Source organism: Pristiophorus japonicus, chromosome 10, assembly GCF_044704955.1.
Source record: "Pristiophorus japonicus isolate sPriJap1 chromosome 10, sPriJap1.hap1, whole genome shotgun sequence".
In the NCBI taxonomy this organism is placed as follows: Eukaryota; Metazoa; Chordata; class Chondrichthyes; family Pristiophoridae; genus Pristiophorus; species Pristiophorus japonicus.
In genome coordinates, this window is record NC_091986.1 from 192,951,465 (window position 1) to 192,974,826 (window position 23,362).

The 23,362-nt window shown below is 46.4% G+C and overlaps 1 protein-coding gene and 1 long non-coding RNA gene across 2 annotated transcripts in view; both read left to right on the plus strand.

The window, feature by feature from the left end:
- Nucleotides 1-6,011, plus strand: part of LOC139274658 (von Willebrand factor A domain-containing protein 3B-like) — a 275,722-nt gene extending 269,711 nt beyond the window's left edge. Inside the window, exons 28-29 of the mRNA XM_070891337.1 lie at nt 5,490-5,797; nt 5,949-6,011. Coding sequence (XP_070747438.1) covers nt 5,490-5,797; nt 5,949-6,011 — 371 coding nt within the window. The remainder of the gene's footprint in view (nt 1-5,489; nt 5,798-5,948) is intronic.
- A 2,456-nt stretch (nt 6,012-8,467) lies between these two features.
- LOC139274888 (uncharacterized) overlaps nt 8,468-23,362 on the plus strand; it is an 82,734-nt gene continuing 67,839 nt past the window's right edge. The window contains exon 1 of the long non-coding RNA XR_011595635.1: nt 8,468-8,580. This is a non-coding gene — a long non-coding RNA (uncharacterized lncRNA). The remainder of the gene's footprint in view (nt 8,581-23,362) is intronic.

Consider the following 23,362-nt stretch of genomic DNA (forward strand, 5'->3'; position numbering starts at 1 on the left):
GACATTTGGAAAAGCAAAATTCGGTCAGGCAGAGTCAGCATGGATTTATGAAGGGAAAGTCATGTTTGACAAATTTGCTAGAATTCTTTGAGCATGTAATGAACAGGGTGGATAAAGGGGAACCAGTGGAGGTGGTATATTTGGACTTCCAGAAGGCATTTGACAAAGTGCCACACAAAAGGTTACTGCACAAGATAAAAGTTCATGGGGTTGGGGGTAATATATTAGCACAGATAGAGGATTGGCTAACAAACAGAAAACAGAGAGTAGGGATAAATTCTCGGGTTGGCAATCAGTAACTAGTGGGGTGCCGCAGGGATCAGTGCTAGGACCCCAACTATTTACAATCTATATTAACGACTTGGAAGAAGGGACCGAGTGTAACGTAGCCAAGTTTGCCGCCGATACAAAGATGGGAGGAAAAGCAATGTGTGAGGAGGACACAAAAAATCTGCAAAAGGACATAGACAGGCTAAGTGAGTGGGCAAAAATTTGGCAGATGGAGTATAATGTTGGAAAGTGTGAGGTCATGCACTTTGGCAGAAAAAAATCAAAGAGCAAGTTATTATTTAAATGGAGAAAGATTGCAAAGTGCTGCAGTACAACAGGACCTGGGGGTACTTGTGCATGACACACAAAAGATTAGTATGCAGGTACAGCAAGTGATCAGGAAGGCCAATGAAATCTTGGCCTTTATTGCAAAGGGGATGGAGTATAAAAGCAGGGAAGTGTTGCTACAGTTATATAAGGTATTGGTGAGGCCATACCTGGAATACTGTGTGCAGTTTTGGTTTCCATATTTACGAAAGGATATACTTGCTTTGGAGGCAGTTCAGAGAACGTTCACAAGGTTGATTCCGGAGATGAGGGGGTTGACTTATGAGGAAAGGTTGAGTAGGTTGGGCCTCTAATCATTGGAATTCAGAAGAATGAGAGGTGATCTTATCGAAAAGTATAAGATTATGAGGGGGCTTGATGGGGTGGCTGCAGGGAGGATGTTTCCACTGATAGGGTAGACTAGAACTGGAGGGCATAATCTTAGAATAAGGGGCCGCCCATTTAAAACTGAGATGAGGAGAAATTTCTTCTCTCAGAGGGTTGTGGATCTGTGGAATTTGCTGCCTCAGAGAGCTGTGGAAGCTGGGACATTGAATAAATTTAAATCGGAAATAGACAATTTCTTAAACAATAAGGGAATAAGGGGTTATGGAGAGCGGGCAGGGAAGTGGACCTGAGTCCATGATCGGATCAGCCCTGATCATATTAAATGGCGGAGCAGGCTCGAGGGGCCGTATGGTCTACTCCTGCTCCTATTTCTTATGTTCTTATGTAACCATACCCACATCTTCTGCCTCCACACACAGATTGGTCTCTAATAGGCCCTACCCTTTCTTTAGTTATCCTCTTGCCCTTAATATATTGATAGAACATGTTTGGGTTTTTCCTGATGTTACTTGGCAAGAATTTTTCATGCTCTCTCTTAGCATTCCTAATATCCTTTTTGATTTCATCTTTGAATTTCCTATATTCCTCCAGAGATTCTACAGTATTTAGCCATCGTTATATGAAGGTTGGCATGCAGGTACAGCAGGCGGTTAAGAAAGCAAATGGCATGTTGGCCTTCATAGTGAGGGGATTTGAGTACAGGGGCAGGGAGGTGTTGCTACAGTTGTACAGGGCCTTGGTGAGGCCACACCTGGAGTATTGTGTACAGTTTTGGTCTCCTAACTTGAGGAAGGACATTCTTGCTATTGAGGGAGTGCAGCGAAGATTCACCAGACTGATTCCCGGGATCGTGGGACTGACCTATCAAGAAAGACTGGATCAACTGGGCTTGTATTCATTGGAGTTCAGAAGAGTGAGAGGGGACCTCATAGAAACGTTTAAAATTCTGACGGGTTTGGACAGGTTGGATGCAGGAAGAATGTTCCCAATGTTGGGGAAGTCCAGAACCAGGGGTCACAGTATAAGGATAAGGGGTAAGCCATTTAGGACCGAGATGAGGAGAAACTTCTTCACCCAGAGAGTGGTGAACCTGTGGAATTCTCTACCACAGAAAGTAGTTGAGGCCAATTCACTAAATATATTCAAAAGGGAGTTAGATGAAGTCCTTACTACTCGGGGGATCAAGGGGTATGGCGAGAAAGCAGGAAGGGGGTACTAAAGTTTCATGTTCAGCCATGAACTCATTGAATGGCGGTGCAGGCTAGAAGGGCTGAATGGCCTGCTCCTGCACCTATTTTCTATGTTTCTATGTTTCTATGACATAAGCTTCTCTTTTTTTCTTTATTCTCCCCTGTAAGTCCGTAGACTTCCAAGGGGCTCTAGAATTGTTATTCCCATCCTTTTTCTTTCAGGTCACATGTTTGGTCTGAGCCCTCCGGATCTCCTCCTTGAATACCTTCCACTGTTCCGACACTTATTTACCTTCAAGTAGCTGTTTCCAGTCCACTGTGGTCAAATCATTTCTCAACTTAGCAAAGTTAGCTTTTCCTCAATTTGGGACTTTTATTCCTGGTCTCTCCTTGTCCTTATCCATAACAACTTTGAATCTGACTGAATTATGGTCACTGACACCCAAGTGCTCTCCTACTGATACCCCTTCCACCTGCCCAGCTTCATTCCCCAAAACTAAATCCAGAACTGCCCCCTCCCGTGTTGGGCTTGTTACACACTGTCTAAAAAAGTTCTCTTGAATGCATTTTAGGAATTCCGCACCCTTTGTACCCTTCACATTATATTTATCCCAATCAATATTAGGATAGTTGAAATCCCCTACTATTACTGCCCGATGGTTTTTAGACTTCACAGAAATTTGTCTACATATTTGCTTTTCTGTCTCCTGTGACTTTGCTCATAAAAAAAATCTACTTCTCTTACTGTCTTCCACTCTGATTCTTGCTGGCCGCTTGTATGTTCAAAAGTCAGCGATATTCTGCCCATTCACTTTACTGGACAGAAATCTTGGGCTGGTGAGCACATAAGTGGAGAACTCCACCCTCTAGGTCCTGTTCTGCGTCTTTCTAGTTGTCTTATGTTATTTTCTTCTCTGTCTGGCTTCCTCACATTTTTTTGTCTTTTGTCAATCTTTGTGTTTTGCTGTTTCTGTAAGCCTGCTCTTTCACCACTCTCTTCTGTATGTTTTGCCATGTGTCTGTTTGTGCATCATGCACATTCTGGTACTGACTTAGCAAATTTGCATTTTTACATTCTTTAAAGGGTAGGCCATGCAATAAGATGAGAGCCAAAATGCACCTGGTTGGAGTTGGGGATCTCAGATAAGTGGGGAGAGATTGTGGGTGCATCAAGAGGCGGAATTCAAGAGTTGCTGAAACATACATGGGTCAAATACAGACGGAGGGTCGGAACCTGGCCTTAGAGGTGAGGGGGAGGGGAAGTGATTTTGGTCTCAATAACGTGAAATGAGCGATAGCGAATTGGCAACCCGTTTTACACAACGCCCGATTTTTATTTTTCATTGAAGTCAACGGAAAAGAAAGTGAGTGCAGTGTAAAACTGGCAGTTGATTCGCTATCGCCCATTTCATGCTACCGTGGAAGACCAATTTCACCCCAAAGGAAAGTTAGGCTGGGAGGGATTGGAATCAATGTTCCTGTTAAGCTGTGTGGCCGTGCAGCAGTCTGGAGGTCCCCGTGCAGGTCGGCTCCCCGGCTTTTGAATGGAAAAACCGTGCCGGCGCGGAAAGCTGAATGGGCCGCGCGGCCCGTTAAAGGGGCCGTATACCCCCCAAAATTAAAGGGAACATTGACTCGCAGGTTGGTGTCTGTGCTTGTAAAGAACAGCCAGCATTGGGACATTGACTGGAAAGGAGCCGTTGTTTGATTTGAGAGGGAGCAGTCGATTCACAACCTTCTACCCAGATAGTTTTCCTGTTGCTCCAATGTTGGATCTGGAGTTGTGGCTCTCATCAGCATTGGAGCATTTGGCAAATGCTGGTGGATGAAAGCGCAATTGGGGGCACGGCTGTGGCTAGGACTTAGAGGAGATGCGAGAGGTAGTGGGGGGGCGGAGTGCGGGGTGCTGAATTTCAAAGTCTCTTATCTCCGAGAGTGGGATAGGATGGGGAGGAACAGGACTCGGGTTCCAAAGCTGATACCGGAGGGAGTACAGCAAGACCTGAAACTTGAAGCTTGAGGAGGGAGTATGATAATGCCCAAGAACCAAATATGGGATAGAAATGGGGAAGGGAGGAAAGGTGAACTTTTTGTGATGCTTGCTTTGTATTTGGGGGCGAGGGGGCATTACTGTTGTCTGAATCTGGGCACAGTGAAGTGTCCACAAGACCATCAGATCTTCCTGAGTGCAGATCCTGCTGCTTATCAACTTTCATTTTTTGAAACAGCAGGAGCAGTACTTGGCAAGTCAGTTAATGTGCCAGTCCCGAAGTCGAGTTTGACACTGACTTTTAATACTTGCACCCCTGTGCTGCTGCTGCACTCTGCTGCAAGTGTTTTATTATTTTGCACTTTAAATCTGCCCCTGATATCTGCGCCAGCTCGAATCACTCAAAACCTACCATGGGTTGGCTCTTATGGATGCCACCGACCGCTTTCAAAACTTAGGTCTTTCCTGAGAAGAGGTAACCACACATGGCAGTTATATTATTTTTCAACATTTTTGCAATTTTCCAAAGAGTGAGATCTGCTCCAAACTATCCCATGAAGCTTCTCATACTTACTCGACTCATTGGAATGCAATCTTAGAAGAAAGAGTGGGACTGCTCAGTACTCCACTCATCGGTGCAGTTTGGGTTCCGAGTCCTCTCGAGCTCGTGCTGCAGGGCTGTTCGGGAATCAAGTGCAGAACCAGCTGTCATCGTCAAAAGTTACAGCACCCCATAGCAAATGTTTTATTATCTTGCACATTAAATCCTTCCCTGATAGCTGCACCAGCCAGTATCACTCAAAATGTTCCATGGGTCGAAACCACCTGTCGGGTCACCTTCCGCATCAGCTTAAAAGGCCTGGAAGAAATGTTCAACAGCATACGACAAGTAAGAGATTACTGACAGTGCTGGCTTCTGGACAGTGCATTCAACAGTTGCCCAAACTCCTGAAGAACATATCAACTGTACCAATTGGAACTTTCGGTCCTTTTACACCACGGGCCTTAAAGTTATGCTGTGACAATATTCTGAACTTCCTTTTTTAAACAGAAACGTTAACCCATTTAAATAAATACCACCACAAATGAGTCAAGCATCTGTATGCTATATTCCCACTGAATAACTTCAAAGCCACGACTGACATTTTGTACTTTGGAGTGATGTCCTCAAAGGAAGAGCAACTTCAATTTAATTTTGATGTCTATGAATTATGAGTAAGAGATTTCCAGCCCTTCAGTCGAAACAGGTAGTGACTGTGTCAAGTACCAGGGGTGTCACCTTTAACACTTTCTAACTAGCATAAATGCATGATAGTGATTGATGCATCATATTATTTATTTCTTTGCATTATTTTTGTTTTCAGACCACAACTCTACCTCTGACTGCAAAACACAAACTGGCTGCCTTATCTCTTCCTCCACTCCTTCGTGCACTCCCACTGCAACCTCCTCCGTCTCACAGTCGCTCTCCACATTACAGTCTGGAGCGCTGATGTCCTCGAGACTCTCCACGCCGCTCACACCAAAATGTTCCCCTCAGTCACTGGCTGCCCCGTCAACAAAAGCAGCATCTCCAGATCAGATTGGTGCACCTACTATAACCAGCGGGAAACTGGAGAGACTGAGCAACCAACTGCAGCAGGCCCTGACAGGGCAAAGGAAACAACAGGAGGTCAGTGTCATGCTTAGATATTTTCATAGTAAAAAAAAAATCTGAGATTTCTTTCTCTTACTCTACTTTTATAGAACACAATCCACACCTACTCTGACTAATTCACAAAGCTGTGTTGAAATGCTATTTTTCTACTGGTTTCTATTTTTAGGAAAAATTCCACAAATATCTTTTTGGAGGAAAAATGATGGCATATAGCACAACTCAAATTTAATAGATGAGGAAATCTTTCTGAGCAGGGAGGTCCATTCGCTTTCAAATGCAAGTTGGCTAACCTTTGAACCGTAGACGGTTGGCACTCCCAAGAAATTCCAGGTTTCCAGGGCTAGATATTTAAAAAATGTCAGGTCATGCATCATGATACAGAAACAGACGATAATATTACAGTAATATTACTATTCAAATGTCAAATTTTGCTGTAACAATTTTAGATATAAATAAAACAGTTTCAAAGCTTTATTTCTGCTCTAACATTGAAACTACTAGCAGTGCACAGCAGGTAGATCAGCATTAACATTCTCTGTAATGTAGATAACCTGCTGTGCATTTCCAGCAGTTTCTGTTTTTTTTAATTGCCATTTTCTTAAGTTTGCAGTTTTCTTTTTGCCTTTACTTTTTGCTCTTCAAATGTTTGATAATTTTCCTCCCCATCATCACCATAGCCAGTCCCTCGGAATCGAGGAAGACTTGCTTCCACTCCCAAAGTGAGTTCTTTGATGGCTGAACAGTCCGATACGAGAGCCACAGACCCTGTTACAGGTGGGACAGACAATCGTCGAGGGAAGGGGTGGGTGGGGCTGGTTTGCCGCGCACTCCTTCCGCTGCCTGCGCTTGACCTCTTCCCGCTCTTTGCGTTGAGACTCAATGAGCTGGATGCACTTTCTCCACCTCGGGCAGTCTTCGGCCAGGGTCTCCCAGGTGTCGGTGGTAATGTCGCACTTTACCAGGGAGGCTTTGAGGGCGTCCTTGTAACGTTTCCACTGCCCACCTTTGGCTCGTCTCCATTCTTTTTCTGTTTTACACTTACTACAGCCACCACCTAAGGAACTAGCATCCTATTGGATAGAAGCAAGGACATTCGTCAGTCCAGCCAATTATTTTGCCGCGCTTGTCTGTAAGACGATCGTTTGGAATAAGCTGCTTGCTTTTACTGAGCACTGTGGTCTTACCTTGGTAATTCAAAGTGACCAATGATTCATTCTGGCCATGTTCCAAGGTGACCATAACAGTTTTATTGCAGAGTTGTCCTCAGCAGTCTTTGCACGTCTTTGGTGCAAATTATTCATATGTGAATGAGGAAGACTATTTGAATTTACCAATGCTGATCCATATTCCTGAAAAAAATGAGATTGTGAGTCAAAGTAGGCAGTATTGCAAAATGGTCTCTTAAGTTAAATTAGAAACATTTTCTGCAATGAGGTCTTAAGGTAACAATTTTTATTTTTTATTTTAACATGCATTTTTGTTGTGCTACTTAAGAACGTGCTAAAAATACAAAAAGGAAGGAGCCTGGATGGAGCAGTGGGTTAGCTAATAGCTTTTTACCTCTGAGACCTAGCTTTGAATCCAGGCCAAATTGATGAGATGAAAGTACCTTCTGTCTGCTGGTTGCAAGGGCCCTATGTGAAATTAGCTTGGACATTCTCAACCCAATTCCTCGTGGGCATGGGCTTACATTTAAACCTAAGACTGGGTGCCTGAAACAGAGTGTTCCATTCACCTGTACTCACATCACCTCACTTTGATGAGCATTAAATTCATACAAGAAAGGCGTTACTTTATTTTGCTTCATTTTTTATTTCTTTGTATCAAAGAGAAATGCCAAAAGCAGACACAGGAACAAGTTCAAAAGTAAAATACTGCGGATGCTGTAATCTGAAATAAAAACAGAAAAAGCTGGAAATACTCAGTGGGTCAGGCAAAACGTTCTGATGAAAGGTCATCGAGCTGAAACGTTAACTCTGTTTCTCTCTCCACAGGAACTAGTTACTGATTTTAAACACTACCAGTGAAAAACCATGGATTACATATTGTTCTTCTCTATCTTAATTTAACTATTTACCTTCTGGTTGCGTAATTTGTACATTAAAGAAGAGTATTTAGGGCATATTCTTAGAAACATTTATCGAACTGGCCAAATTTGTAAATAGAGAGGATGGTGGCAAATACAAAGAGTTTCACTGTGTAATGAGGAAGTGTGCTTCTTGAAAATTATATTCTTCTGGATTGAAATTGTGCTGCATGGCATCAGTAATTAACATGTTAACATGCTCAGATGAAATTCCATTGTCCACTATTCTAACCCTTATATTGTAAAGTAACAGACAGAAGAATTTCATATGAACATATTTGCTACTAATGCTAAGGCACTATTTGAACTTAAAATGAAATCAGAAAATGCTGGAAATACTCTGTAGGTCAGGCAGCATCTGTAGAGAGAGAAACAGAGTTCACGTTTCAGGCTAATGACCTTTCGTCAGTTCTGATGTTTTTATATCAGATTTCCAGCATCTGCAGCATTTTGGGTTTTGCTTTACTATTCGAATCTATTGTTTTTAACAGTTTTCCTATTTGCCTTTACTTATATATATTTTAATTGTTTTCCATGTTCGAAAAGGCAGTCAAAGAATATCTGAAAGAATTAGTGAATTTGAAGGAGAACCAGATTAACTCAAGGATACTGCAAGAACAAAAAGAATTAGCCAGACAGCAGGTGGAACTTCTTAAAAGACTTGAAAAGTTATCACCAAAGTTGAAGCACGGTGCTAAAGAAGATCAGAAAGGTACGTGGTTAGCTATTCAATTGCCTCTTATTAGAAACTGGATCAATGTAACAGCACGCATGGAGATTTTGGTTTTATTGCGCAAACAAGGTGAAGGACCAAGGTCTATAATACAGGGCACCACTAAAGGTTAACGGAAGTTAAAGGAAAGCTCGACCCCAATTTTCATCTCCGTTTACTCCATAAACTAGTGGACAGAAAAAAGAAGCAAAGATCCTTGTCTCTGCCCTGTTTGCTCATCATGTACATTTCTGTCATCATTTCAGACAGGGTTCTTGTATTTTTTTTAATTAGTTTCTGGGATGTGGGCATTGCTGGCAAAGCCAGCATTTATTGCCCATCCCTAATTGCCCTTGGGAAGGGGGTGATGAGCCGCCGCCTTGAACCGCTACAGTCCTTATGGTGAAGGGACTCCCACAGTGCTGTTAGGGAGGGAGTTCTAGGATTTTGGCCCAGCAACGATGAATGGACAGTGATATATTTTCAAGTCAGGATGATGTGTGACTTGGAGGGGAATGTGGAGGTGATGGTGGTCTCATTGTCCTTCTAAGTGGCAGAGGTCGCGGGTTTGGGAGGTGCTGCCGAAGAAGCCTTGGCGAGTTGCTTGTAGATGGTATCCACTGCAGCCATGGTGCACCAGTGGTGAAGGGAGTGAATGTTTAAGGTGGTGGATGGGGTGCCAATTAAGCAGGCTGCTTTGTCCTGGATGGCGTCCAGCTTCTTGAGTGTTGTTGGAGCTGCACTCATCCAGGCAAGTGGAGAGTATTCTATCACACTCCTGACTTGCGCTTTATGGATGGTGGAAATGCTTTGGGGAGTCAGGAGATGAAACACTCACCACAGAATACCCAGCCTCTGACCTGCTCTTGTAACCACAGTATTTATGTGGCTGGTCCAGTTAAGTTTCTTGTCAATGGTGACCCCCAGGATGTTGATGGTGGGGGATTCGGCGATGGTAATGCTGTTGAGTGTCAAAGGGTGGTGGTTAGACTCTCACTTGTTGGTGATAGTAATTGCTTGCCACTTGTGTGGAGCGAATGTTACCTTCCACTTATCAGTCCAAGTCCGAATGTCATCCAAGTCTTGCTGCATGCGGGCATGAACTGTTTCATTATCTGAGGAGTTGGGAATGGAACTGAACACTATAGGAACATAGGGATCAATTTTCCCCAGTATTTGCTCCGTTTCTTTTGGAGTAGGCTGCTTTTTCTGGCCTAACTTAAAAATCCCCAGTTTCCCCAATATGTTATTTTAGGTTAGTTTTTTTTTCTCAAAAGGGGGCGTTACCAGCCACCTATGCCAGTTCTGGCCATTTAGGCAACTTTGGACAGCGAATGTGGCCAGCGTATGCGGCCACTAGAGAAAACCCTTGCCTTGCGGAGAGTTAAAGAAATCAGCGCAGGTAAGGAAATCGGAAGCCATTCGGCCTGGGATGGGGCGGGAAGCCGAGAGGACCTGGACCTGAACCAACCAAGCCTTAGTGAACAGACTTGCAAAACCACCCTTGCTTCGAACAATTAAAATAATAAGAAATAAAAAATTAAAGTCCTGCCTTCAGCATCAAACTGCAATGCACCTTTCTGCACTCGGCCCGGAAAGGCAGTGGGCCGGTGTGGGAGGCCACTGGGCCTGGGCTAGGGGCGGGAGAACACACCGGGAGGCCACTGGGCCTGGGCTAGGGGCGGGAGAACACACCGGGAGGCCACTGGGCCTGGGCTAGGGGCGGGAGAACACACCGGGAGGCCACGTGGCCTGGGCTAGGGGCGGGAGAACACACTGGGAGGCCACTGGGCCTGGTCTAGGGGCGGTAGAACACACCGGGAGGCCACGTGGCCTGGGCTAGGGGTGGGAGAACACACCGGGAGGCCATGTGGCCTGGGCTAGGGGCGGGAGACCACACCGGGAGGCCATGTGGCCTGGGCTAGGGGCGGGAGACCACACCGGGAGGCCACGTGGCTTGGGCTAGGGGCAGGAGAACACACCGGGAGGCCACATGGCCTGGGCTAGGGGCGGGAGAACACACCGGGAGGCCACTGGGCCTGGGCTAGGGGCGGGAGAACACACTGGGAGGCCACTGGGCCTGGGCTAGGGGCGGGAGAACACACCGGGAGGCCATGTGGCCTGGGCTAGGGGCGGGAGACCACACCGGGAGGCCACTGGGCCTGGTCTTGGGGCGGGAGAACCCACCGGGAGGCCACTCGGCCTGAGCTAGGGGCGGGAGAACACACCAGGAGGCCACGTGGCCTGGGTTAGGGGCGGGAGGGAGTAATTCAACAGCGAGGCTGGTTTGGGAGAAGAGGAACTCTGTGGTCTGCACCTGTGTGTGGTGATCATACCTTCCCTGCACACTCAGCTCCAATATAGGCAGCAGAGCTATCAGGACATGCAGCACCAAACTAATCACAATTAAAAGCAACTCCGATTAAGAATCTTCAGAATAAAATACTTACTGTTAGTTGCTTTTGAAATCTGGTTTCCTTGCACGTCTGCAGCAGTGTCGTGCCCAGCACCGAGACTGCCCTCAGCTCAGATGCAGGCTGGATAAGACTCGGGTGCATGGCTGAGGTTTCTTCAGTGCAGCCCTGATCCTGGCTTACTCGTACTGCAAACAGAGGCTTGTGGAACCGGCCCTGAAGACTACACTTCATGCGAGGGCTCCTCATATCTGCAGCACGGAAGGCACGCAGACACGGAGTGCTACTGCGCATGTGCGGCCATCACTTTGTTCCACCGCGCATGTGCAGAAGTCCCGGCACATCTTCCAGCGCAGAACGCAGGCTCCACCCCCCCGAGGCGACTGGCCATGCTGCGCGGCTGCAGAGAAGAGGCCAGACAGCGGCGAAAGTTGGAAAAAAAATTTCTGGAGTATCTCCGGACGTACTGAAGCGGCGCAACTCTGGTAAGCACACTAAAAAATGGGCTCGGCCAAAATTGACCCCATAGAAACAGGAGTAGGCCATTTAGCCCCTCGTACCTGCTCTGCCATCCAATGTGATCATGGCTGACCTGTGACCTAACTCCATATACCTGCCTTTGGCCCATATCCCTTAATACCTTTGGTTAACAGAAAGCTTTCAATCTCCGATTTAAAATTAACAATTGATCTAGCATCAATTGTCATTTGCGGAAAAGAGTTCCAAACTTTTACCACCCTTTATGTATAGGAATGTTTCCTAATTTCACTCTTGAATGGTCTGGCTCTAATTTTTAGATGATGCCCCCTCGGTCCGAGAATCCCCAACCAGCGGAAATAGTTTCTCTCTATCTACCCTTAATATCCTGAAAACCGATCAGATCAGTCCTTAAACGTCTAAATTCGAGGGAATACAACCCGAATTTGTGGAATCTCTCCTCTTAACTTAACCCTTTAAGTCCGGGTACCATTCTGGTAAATCTACACTGCACTCCCTCCAAGGCCAATATGTTCTTCCTAAGGTGTGGTACCCAGAACTGCTCTCAGTTCTCCAGGGTGTGGGCTAACCAAGGTTTGGTACAGCTGCAGCATAACTTCTACCCCCTTGTCTTCTACTCCTCTAGGTATAAAGGCCAGCATCCCATGAGCATTTTTGATCATTGATTATTTTCTGTACCTGAAATATGAATATTATGAATATTAAAATGTGGTGAAGTGACGTCATTTCATCCTGCATAGTATTTTCTGACAGTTGAGTGTACAGTGCACCCCCATATAAAGTGGGTGTCAGTTATGGACAAGCTATAGATGAAAGATCATTTGCAGAGCACAGTAAAAATTAATTGGAAGTTTAGAGGCCATTTCTCGAATGTTGTTCACAATCTAATAGTTATTTCTTTCTGCCGCTTAGGCTTTTATGAGCCTTTGTGGGAATTTGTCATAAGAACATAAGATCATAAGAATTAGGAACAGGAGTAGGCCATCTAGCCCCTCTAGCCTGCTCTGCCATTCAACAAGATCATGGCTGATCTGGCCGTGGACTCAGCTCCACTTACCCGCCCGCTCCCCGTAACCCTTAATTCCCTTATTGGTTAAAAATCTATCTATCTGTGATTTGAATACATTCAATGAGCTAGCCTCAACTGCTTCCTTGGACAGAGAATTCCACAGATTCACAATCCTCTGGGAGAAGAAATTCCTCCTCAACTCGGTTTTAAATTGGCTCCCCCGTATTTTGAGGCTGTGTCCCCTAGTTCTAGTCTCCCCGACCAGTGGAAACAACCTCTCTGCCTCTATCTTGTCTATCCCTTTCATTATTTTAAATGTTTCTATAAGATCATCCCTCACCCTTCTGAACTCCAACGAGTAAAGATCCAGTCTACTCAATCTATCATCATAAGGTAACCCCCTCATCTCCGGTATCAGCCAAGTGAATCGTCTCTGTACCCCCTCCAAAGCTATTATATCCTTCCTTAAGTAAGGTGACCAAAACTGCACGCAGTACTCCAGGTGCGGCCTCACCAATACCCTATACAGTTGCAGCAGGACCTCCCTGCTTTTGTACTCCATCCCTCTCGCAATGAAGGCCAACATTCCATTCGCCACCTGCAAACTAACTTTTTGGGATTCATGCACAAGGACCCCCAGGTCCCTCTGCACCGCAGCATGTTGTAATTTCTCCCCATTCAAATAATATTCCCTTTTACTGTTTTTTTTCCCAAGGTGGATGACCTCACATTTTCCGATATTGTATTCCATCTGCCAAACCTTAGCCCATTCGCTTAACCTATCTAAATCTCTTTGCAGCCTCTCTGTGTCCTCTACACAACCCGCTTTCCCACTAATCTTTGTGTCATCTGCAAATTTTGTTACACTACACTCTGTCCCCTCTTCCAAGTCATCTATGTATATTGTAAACAGTTGTGGTCCCTGCACCGATCCCTGTGGCACACCACTAACCACCGATTTCCAACCCGAAAAGGATCCATTTATCCCAACTCTCTGCTTTCTGTTCGCCAGCCAATTCTCTATCCATGCTAATACATTTCCTCTGACTCCGTGTACCTTTATCTTCTGCAGTAACCTTTTGTGTGGCACCTTATTGAATGCCTTTTGGAAATCTAAATACACCACATCCATCGGGACACCTCTATCCACCATGCTCGTTATATCCTCAAAGAATTCCAGTAAATTAGTTAAACATGATTTCCCCTTCATGAATCCATGTTGCGCCTGCTTGATTGCACTATTCCTATCTAGATGTCCCGCTATTTTTTCCTTAATGATAGCTTCAAGCATTTTCACCACTACAGATGTTAAACTAACCAGCCTATAGTTACCTGCCTTTTGTCTGCCCCCTTTTTTAAACAGAGGCGTTACATTAGCTGCTTTCCAATCTGCTGGTACCTCCCCAGAGTCCAGAGAATTTTGGTAGATTATAACGAATGCATCTGCTATAACTTCCGCCATCTCTTTTAATACCCTGGGATGCATTTCATCAGGATCAGGGGACTTGTTTACCTTGGGTCCCATTAGCCTGTCCAGCACTACCCCACTAGTGATAGTGATTGTCTCAAGGTCCTCCCTTCCCACATTCCCGTGACTAGCAATTTTTGGCATGGTTTTTGTGTCTTCCACTGTGAAGACCGAAGCAAAATAATTGTTTAAGGTCTCAGCTATTTCCACATTTCCCATTATTAAATCCCCCTTCTCATCTTCTAAGGGACCAACATTTACTTTAGTCACTCTTTTCCATTTTATATATTGGTAAAAGCTTTTACTATCTGTTTTTATGTTTTGCGCAAGTTTACTTTCGTAATCTATCTTTCCTTTCTTTATTGCTTTCTTAGTCATTCTTTGCTGTCGTTTAAAATTTTCCCAATCTTCTAGTTTCCCACTAACCTTGGCCACCTTATACACATTGGTTTTTAATTTGATACTCTCCTTTATTTCCTTGGTTATCCACGGCTGGTTATCCCTTCTCTTACCGCCCTTTTTTTTCACTGGAATATATTTTTGTTGAGCACTATGAAAGAGTTCCTTAAAAGTCCTCCACTGTTCCTCAATCGTGCCACCGTTTAGTCTGTGTTTCCTGTCTACTTTAGCCAACTCTGCCCTCATCCCACTGTAGTCCCCTTTGTTTAAGTATAGTACGCTCGTTTGAGACACTACTTCCTCACCCTCAATCTGTATTACAAATTCAACCATACTGTGATCACTCATTCCGAGAGGATCTTTTATTCGGAGATTGTTTATTATTCCTGACTCATTACACAGGACCAGATCTAAGATAGCTTGCTCCCTTGTAGGTTCTGTAACACACTGTTCGAAGAAACAATCCCGTATGCATTCTATGAATTCCTCCTCAAGGCTACCCCGTGCGATTTGATTTGACCAATCGATATGTAGGTTAAAATCCCCCATGATTACTGCCGTTCCTTTTTCACATGCCTCCATTATTCCCTTGATTATTGTCCGCCCCACCGTGAAGTTAGGATTTGGGGGCCTATAAACTACGCCCACCAGTGCTTTTTCCCCTTACTATCTCTAATCTCCACCCAAAATGATTCAATATTTTGTTCATTCGAGCCAATATCATCTCACACAACTGCCCTGATATCTTCCTTTATTAACAGAGCTACCCCACCTCCTTTCCCTTCTTGTCTATCTTTCTGAATTGTCAGATACCCCTGTATGTTTAATTCCCAGTCTTGGCCACCCTGCAACCACGTTTCTGTAATGGCCACCAAATCATACCCATTTATAATGATTTGTGACGTCAACTCATTTATTTTATTTCGAATGCTGCGTGCGTTTAAGTGGAGTGTTATAATACTAGTTTTTAAACCATGATTTTTAGTTTTGACCCCCTCCTGCAGCCCCTTTATATCCATACATATTGTCCCTTCCTATCACCTTGTGGTTTACCCTTACCCCAGTGCTACTCTGCTCTGTTGCCTCCTGCCTTTTGCATTCTTTCTTGGGGTCCTGTTCATCTGAGCTCTCACCCACTCTAACTAGCTCAGAGCCCTCTCCTGGGTTCCGAATATTCCTTGCATTGAGGCACCGAGCTTTGATGTTTGCCTTTTTATTACACTTTGACCCTTTAGAATTTTGCTGTACAGTGGCCCTTTTTGTTTTTCCCTTGGGTTTCTCTGCCCTCCACTTTTACTCATCTCCGTTCTGTCTTTTGCTTTTGTCTCCATTTTGTTTCCCTCTGTCTCCCTGCATTGGTTCCCATCCCCCTGCCATATTAGTTTAACTCCTCCCCAACAGCACTAACAAACACTTCCCCTAGGACATTGGTTCCAGTCCTGCCTCGGTGCAGACCGTCCGGTTTGTACTGGTCCTACCTCCCCAAGAACCGGTTTCAATGTCCTAGGAATTTAAATCCCTCCCTGCTGCACCACTGCTCAAGCCACGTATTCATCTGAGCTATCCTGCGATTCCTACTCTGACCAGCACGTGGCACTGGTAGCAATCCCGAGATTACTACTTTTGAGGTCCTACTTTTTAATTTAGCTCCTAGCTCCTTAAATTCATCTCAGAGGACCTCATCCCTTTTTTTACTTATATCGTTGGTACCAATGTGCACCACGACAATTGGCTGTTCACCCTCCCTTTTCAGAATGTCCTGCACCCGCTCTGAGACATCCTTGACCCTTGCACCAGGGAGGCAACATACCATCCTGGAGTCTCGGTTGTGGCTGCAGAAATGCCTATCTATTCCCCTTACAATTGAATCCCCTATCACTATCGCTCTCCCACTCTTTTTCCTGCCCTCCTGTGCAGCAGAGCCAGCCACGGTGCCATGAACTTGGCTGCTGCTGCCCTCCCCTGATGAGTCATCCCCCTCAACAGTACTCAAAGCGGTGTATCTGTTTTGCAGGGGGATGACCGCAGGGGATCCCTGCACTACCTTCCTTGCACTGCTCTTCCTGCTGGTCTTCCATTCCCTATCTGGCTGTGGACCCTTCAACTGCGGTAAGACCAACTCGCTACATGTGCTACTCACGTCATTCTCAGCATCGTGGATGCTCCAGAGTGAATCCACCTTCAGCTCCAATTCCGCCACGTGGTCCGTCAGGAGCTGGAGGCGGATACACTTCCTGCACACGTAGTCGTCAGGGACACCGGAAGTGTATCTGAGTTCCCACATGGTACAGGAGGAGCATATCACGTGACTGAGCTCTCCTGCCATGACTTAACCCTTAGATACACTTAATTTGGCAACAACAATGCTAAAGTTTATTTTTATTTCCTTACTTTTATTTCCCTCCAGCTCCATTAGAGCCATTAACAGGTTTCCCGATGAGAATTCCCATATATGTGAGCCTTTTAAGAGGAGGAATGGTAAGGTCATCATTTCTGTGCCCACCTGCTCATACTCTCATCCCCGTAACTACAGACAGAGATGCACACATCTTACTTTGATAGAGGAGTGTTGCATGTGGAGTTTCCAACTCTGACGGTAGGTTCCGACAGCGCAGATCCATGTGCAGGCGTGACTAACTGGGAATGTGGATGGCTCTTCAGAAGCACCCCAATCACAGTACGCCATGTTTTCGGTGGCATTGCATGAAAGAAGGCATTGCAGGTTAATCGACAGTCAGCACATCATCATCATTATTATGTTCAGAATAAATTCACAGGACTATATCGCAAGCTCAAACTGTTGTGACCTTGACTCTTTATTTCAGACTCCAGAGTGAGGAAGCAGCATGGTGAATCACCTGTTATACCTACTTGCCCCAGGGTGCACAGATGACCCTTGGGTCTCCCACAGGTGTGCCCCCTAGTGGCAAGTCTTTCATTTTGGTAAGGTTTACATACATACATAACATCACCCCCCACCCCCCCAAAGTCTTACGTGCAAGTTATTTGCAAGTTGAGGCGATCTGGCGCCCCACCTCCCCGGGTCGATCGCCTGGATTGAAGTCCTGACGTAGTGGGTTCATCCTCGCAGTTGACGCCGAAGTTGATCCTGTTAGTGGCTCGCTGGGGGCCAGGTCCTTTCACAGTGGTTCCTGGTTATCTGTAGTTCGCAGTTTGGTCTTGTCCAAATGCATGACTCATTAGCCCGGTACATGGTTTCACAAACAAACACTCCGTTTTCATCACATACACTCCATTCCCCCCCCTTGGCTAATGCAGTGCTAGAGGCCCAACTTGTGCCCTGAACATGGTCTACATCACTCATTCTGATGTTGCGTGGGGGGGCCGTGCGATCATGGTACATTCTCTGCTGATGGCATACGGAAGGCTCGGTTCTGAGTGATTCTGTCTGGTGACTGCGTAGCACCCAGAATAGCCGGGTCTGTAGAGAGTCTACCGAGACACGCGTGGTGCTAGGTTTAGTGGTTTGGGCTGCCTGCTCCAGGCTATTGTCGTTGACCCTGAGGTCTAGCAAGCCCAAGATGGCCGCAATGGCCTTGAGATTTTCGGTAGTGGCGGGAGGCCTAGTGGTTCCTGTGGACCTTGGGCCGTAGTATGGGGGCCCCGGACCACCGACTGTGTGTAGATGCCCTGCCTTACATTGCAACGTTGGGATGAGTCTTTAGTTCCTGCGATGGATAGGTTACCACATCCTGTCTAGCAGTTGACCTTTGGCAGGCGGTAACATAGGATCCTGGCTGGTCCAGGTCCTAAGCTGGGGGGCCGTTATAGTTGAACCCTCGCTTTCTAGCACTTCCATGACTGCGAGTGGGTCTGCAGGCTGTGGCATTTCCATCCTGGTGGTGGGCAACCGGTAGCCAACTGAGGGCATTAGTGCTGTTCTCAGTGTCTGGCCCATAGCGGATCATGTTACAGTGCATAGACAATGTTAAACATTCTCGAAACAACGCATCGATAATGGTGCCTCTGCTCTCCCAAGCTGGTGGGATGAGCAGCTTGTCTGACTCGAGCACATATTGGGACACTCTTTGGTACGTCTCTTTAATCCCGTGAATACAGGCTGCTGCTTTGTTTAACTTATTGGATACATGTTCAATCGTTTGGGACTCGCCCGCTACTTTTACTTGCTGCACAACATTCCCGACCCCTTGCGGTAACATCTCACTTGCTACGAATACTTTGTTAGATACATATACAACCGGTTGGGGTTCGCCCGCTATTTTGGCTTGCTGTACAACACACCCGACCTTGTGTGATAACACATCACTTGTTACAAGTATTTTGTGAGATACATATACGACCGATTGGTATTCATCCGCTACTTTGACTTGTTGTAAGGTACCCCCAACCCCATATAATGGTACATCATTGGCTGCTAACAGATGCACACAAGGGTTATATAATGCACACAATTTATTGGAGCGTAGTGGGTTCCTAGCCTTCTCAGCGGTCGCCCCTTTACCTTTGCCCCAAATCCAGTCGTCTTCCTTGCTGGGCGACGCATTCCTCCGTTCCGTTGCAGCGACCTCCCGTGGTCTGGATGCTCTCTCGTCCTGTGGTCTGGACGCTCTCTCAGCCCATGGTCTGGATGCACCTTCATCCCATGGTGTGGCGCTCTCACGTTCCATGGTGTGGACGCTCTCTCGTCCCGTGGTCTGGACGCACTCTCGGCCCGTGGTCTGGACGCGCTTTCGTCCGTGTCAGTGATACCAATTGCCGCAATCTTCCTCCCCAGGGATTTAGCCTCTGGCGTCAGGGAGACGCATTCAGATCGTTTCGGCCGGAGTCCCACTCCACATGGTTGACCTGGAACCTCTTCCATTACCGTGAAGAGGTCGTTGACTTCGGGTGGTGGGTGCCGCGCCTATACGGCTGCTCGGTTGATCTTCACCTCCTCGTAGTCGTGATGAGCGGTCTGTGCCTCGGGGATCCGCAAATGGATCTGCACTTCGATGCCTGGTTCAGCTGAAGGTGGGGGTTTGCTCAGCCTTTGAGAAGGGGAGACGTCATTCGCCAGAAAAGTTTCTCAGAGGTCTTCCCAGTTCCATCGAATCTTCCCCATCCACCTTCTACTAAGCAACGTTGGCCCATCACCTGAAACAATCCACAGTGGTAAATCGTGCACTGCTCCCTCATGGGATACTCTTATGTCCGCACTACCAATAACTGGTATCAGTTCCTTGGTGTAGGTGCGCAGCTTTGCCTGAATCAGGATCAGCTTGGGTCGCTGTGCTTCGTCGCCCCATAGCCTCTCGAATGCCTTCTGGCTCATAACTGATTGACTCGCCCCCCGTGTCTAGTTCCATGGAGACTGGAATGCCGTTAAGTTCAACTTTTAACATTATCGGAGGGCTTTTGGTGATGAAGGTGCGTATCCCATATACTTCCTCTTCGTCCTCAGGTTCAGTTGCCTCTCCTGCTCGTTCATCGTGATCTTCGCTGGATTGGTCGTCCTTGTCATGTATGTAACCTTTATGTAACAACACTGCAATCTTGTATATACATAAGAAATGCACACCTTGACCACAGGGGTTGAACTTGTGGGAGACACTCCTCACCTGGTCACCCAGGTATATAAAGGGAGGTCCCACGCAGGGTCATCACTTGGTCCTGTGAATAAAGTTTCAGGTCATGGAGTGACCTTGTCCATAGAATGTGCCTCATGTGGATTTGTGGTATTGTGTAAGGACTTTACATTGGCGACGAGAAACGGAAATCAACGACCTAAGAGAATGGCCACCGGCAGCACAGATGATCGCTACTGTGTTGGTGAGGACGGGGACGATTTCATTGAGAGGCTGCAGCAGAGTTTTGTCACGAAGGACTGGCTGGGAGACACAGCGGCCAACAAGCGAAGGGCTCATCTGCTGACCAGCTGCGGACCTAAGATTTCCACGCTCATGAAAGACCTGCTAGCACCTGAGAAGCCGGCGGACAAAACCTTTGAAGAGCTCAGCAAACCAATCGGTGAGCACCTTAAACCGGCGAGCAGCGTACACATGGCCCGACACAGATTCTATACCCACCGATGTCGGGAAGGACAGAGCATACCGGATTTCGTTGCGGACCTCCGGCGCTTGGCCAGCCTCTGTAAGTTCACAGATGCCTGCAGGGGGGAAATGCTAAGGGATTTGTTTATTGAGGGCATCGGTCATGCTGGGATTTTCAGAAAGCTAATTGAGACCAAGGACTTGACCTTGGAGGCGGCGGCGTTGATGGCTCAGACTTTTATGGCGGGGGAGGAGGAAACCAAGATAATATACGTGCACAATTCTGCTCCAACATGGCGACGGATCAGGGATTCAATATCATAAACGCGACACAGAGCCCCGCAGGCAGGCAAGGGCAGTTCGACACACCCCAGGCAGCAATAGACCCAAGAGTAAGTCTCCAACAGAGACAATGGCAGGCTGAACGGACATTTACGCCCCCCCAGTGGACAATGCGGCCCGGGATGGGGCCATTGACACCAACTAACAGGGTGCTCAAGAGCAGTCAAAGGGACAATCAGCGAGGAATGCCTTGTAACAGTTCTTTTGTTCACAACAATGGGAATGCTCTGCCATTCAATAAGATCATGGCTGATCTGATCTTGGTCCTCTCCCCATAACCCTTGACTCCTTTATCCTTCAAAAATCTGTCTATCTCCAGCTTAAATATATTCAATGACCCAGCCTCCCCAGCTCTCTGGGGTAAAGAATTCCAAAGATTCACAACCCTCAGAGAAGAAATTCTTACTCATTTCTGTTTTAAATGTCCTTATTCTGAGACTATGCCCCCTAGTTCTAGATTCCCCCACGACAGGAAACATCCTCTCTGCATCCAACCTGTCAAGCCCCCTCAGAATATTATATGTTTCAATAAGATCACCTCTGTCTACTAAACTCCAATGAGCATCGGCCCAACCTGCTCAACCTTTCTTCATATGACAACCTCTTCATCTCGGGAATCAACCTCGTGAACCTTCTCTGATCTGCATCCAATACAAGTATATCCCTCCTTATACCACCAATGATGTCTCCGCAAGATCTTACAAATCCACTGGGAGGACAGACGCACCAACTTTAGCGTCCTCGCCCAGGCCAACATCCCCAGCATTGAAGCACTGACCACACTTGATCAGCTCCACTGGGCAGGCCACATAGTTCGCATGCCAGACACGAGACTCTCAAAGCAAGCGTTCTACTCGGAACTCTTTCACGGCAAATGAGCCAAAGGTGGGCAGCGGAAACATTACAAGGACACCCTCAAAGCCTCCCTGATAAAGTGCAACATCCCCACTGACACCTGGGAGTCCTTGACCAAAGACCGCCCGAAGTGGAGGAAACGCATCTGGGAGGGCGCTGAGCACCTTGAGTCTCGTCACCGAGAGTGTAAAGTCTTTACACAATGCCACAAATCCACACGAGGCACATTCTATGGACAAGGTCACTCCATGACCTGAACCTTTATTCACAGGACCAAGAAGTGATGACCCTGCGTGGGACCTCCCTTTATATACCTGGATGACCAAGTGAGGAGTGTCTCCCACAAGTTCACCCCCTGTGGTCAAGGTGTACATTTCTTACGTATATACAGTATTGCAGTGTTGTTACATAAAGGTTACATGCATGACAGAAAGCATGCATAAATCAAGCACAGGCAGCGGAAAGAGCGTGCGGCAAACCCACCCCTTCCCTCAACGACTATCTATCCCACCTGTGACAGAGACTGTGGTTCTCGTTTTGGACTGTTCAGCCACCTAAGCACTCATGTTAAGAGTGGAAGCAAGTCTTCCTCGACTCCGAGGGACTGCCTATTATGATAATGATAATGATCCCTCCTTAAATAAGGAGACCAATACTGTACGCAGTACTCCAGGTGTGGTCTCACAAACGCTCCATACAGTTGCAGCAGCTTTAATTGTCAACATCAGTCTACTGTGTGCAGAATTGTATCACTTAATTGTACCAGATCATAAAAATAAAAATCCTGGAAGTCACAACACACAAGAACTTAAAAAATAGAAGCAGGAATCGGCCATTTGGCCCTTCAAGCCTGCTGAATGATCTTCTACCTCAACTCTACCTTCTACACTATCCCCATATCCCCTGAGCCCCAGATGGAGGCTATTTGGCTTATTGTTCCTTTGCCAGTTTTGGATTTTCGACTGGATCTATATACTCTTAATTCCATTTTTGTACACGTTTATTTGCAATTACGGGTATGTATTTTGTATACTTGTAGGAATGAATGCACATATTGTTATGTATGCAACCTTCAGCAACCAGCATCATACCGCCACCAGTGGGCTTACCTGTTGGAGTCCCAAGGGATCCCAGCATCCCTTGGGAGCACTGTATATAAAGGAGGCCTCCCATGCTGTACCAACACTCTGGAGTCTGAATAAAGGAGCTAAGGTCACACTTACTCATTGTCTACAGTACTTGATTGCATTACTTTATTATGAGCTTAACAACTGGCGATGAGATAACAAACAACCATGCGAAAATGCAGAAAACTGTTGGTATCCTGGAGAAATTCTCTGAAGGGGACGATTGGGAAGCCTTCATGGAGCGACTCGACCAATACTTTGTGGCCAACGAGCTGGAAGGGTACAAGAACGCTACCAAGTGAAGGGCGATCCTCCTCACCGTCTGTGGGGCAACAACCGATGGCCTCATGAAGAATCTTCTAGCTCCGGTGAAACCAACAACCAAATCATATGAAGAACTGTGTACGCTAGTCCGGGAGCACCTAAATCTGAAGGAAAGTGTTCTGATGGCAAGGTATCGATTCTACACGTGTCAATGGTCTGAAGGCCAGGAAGTGGCAAGCTATATCGCCGAACTAAGATGTGTTGCAGGACATTGCGAATTCGATGGATTCCTTGAACAAATGCTAAGAGACTTTTTTGTGCTTGGCATTGGTCATGAGGTTATCCTTTGCAAACTATTGACTGTTGTAACACCAAACCTGAGCAAAGCCATAACA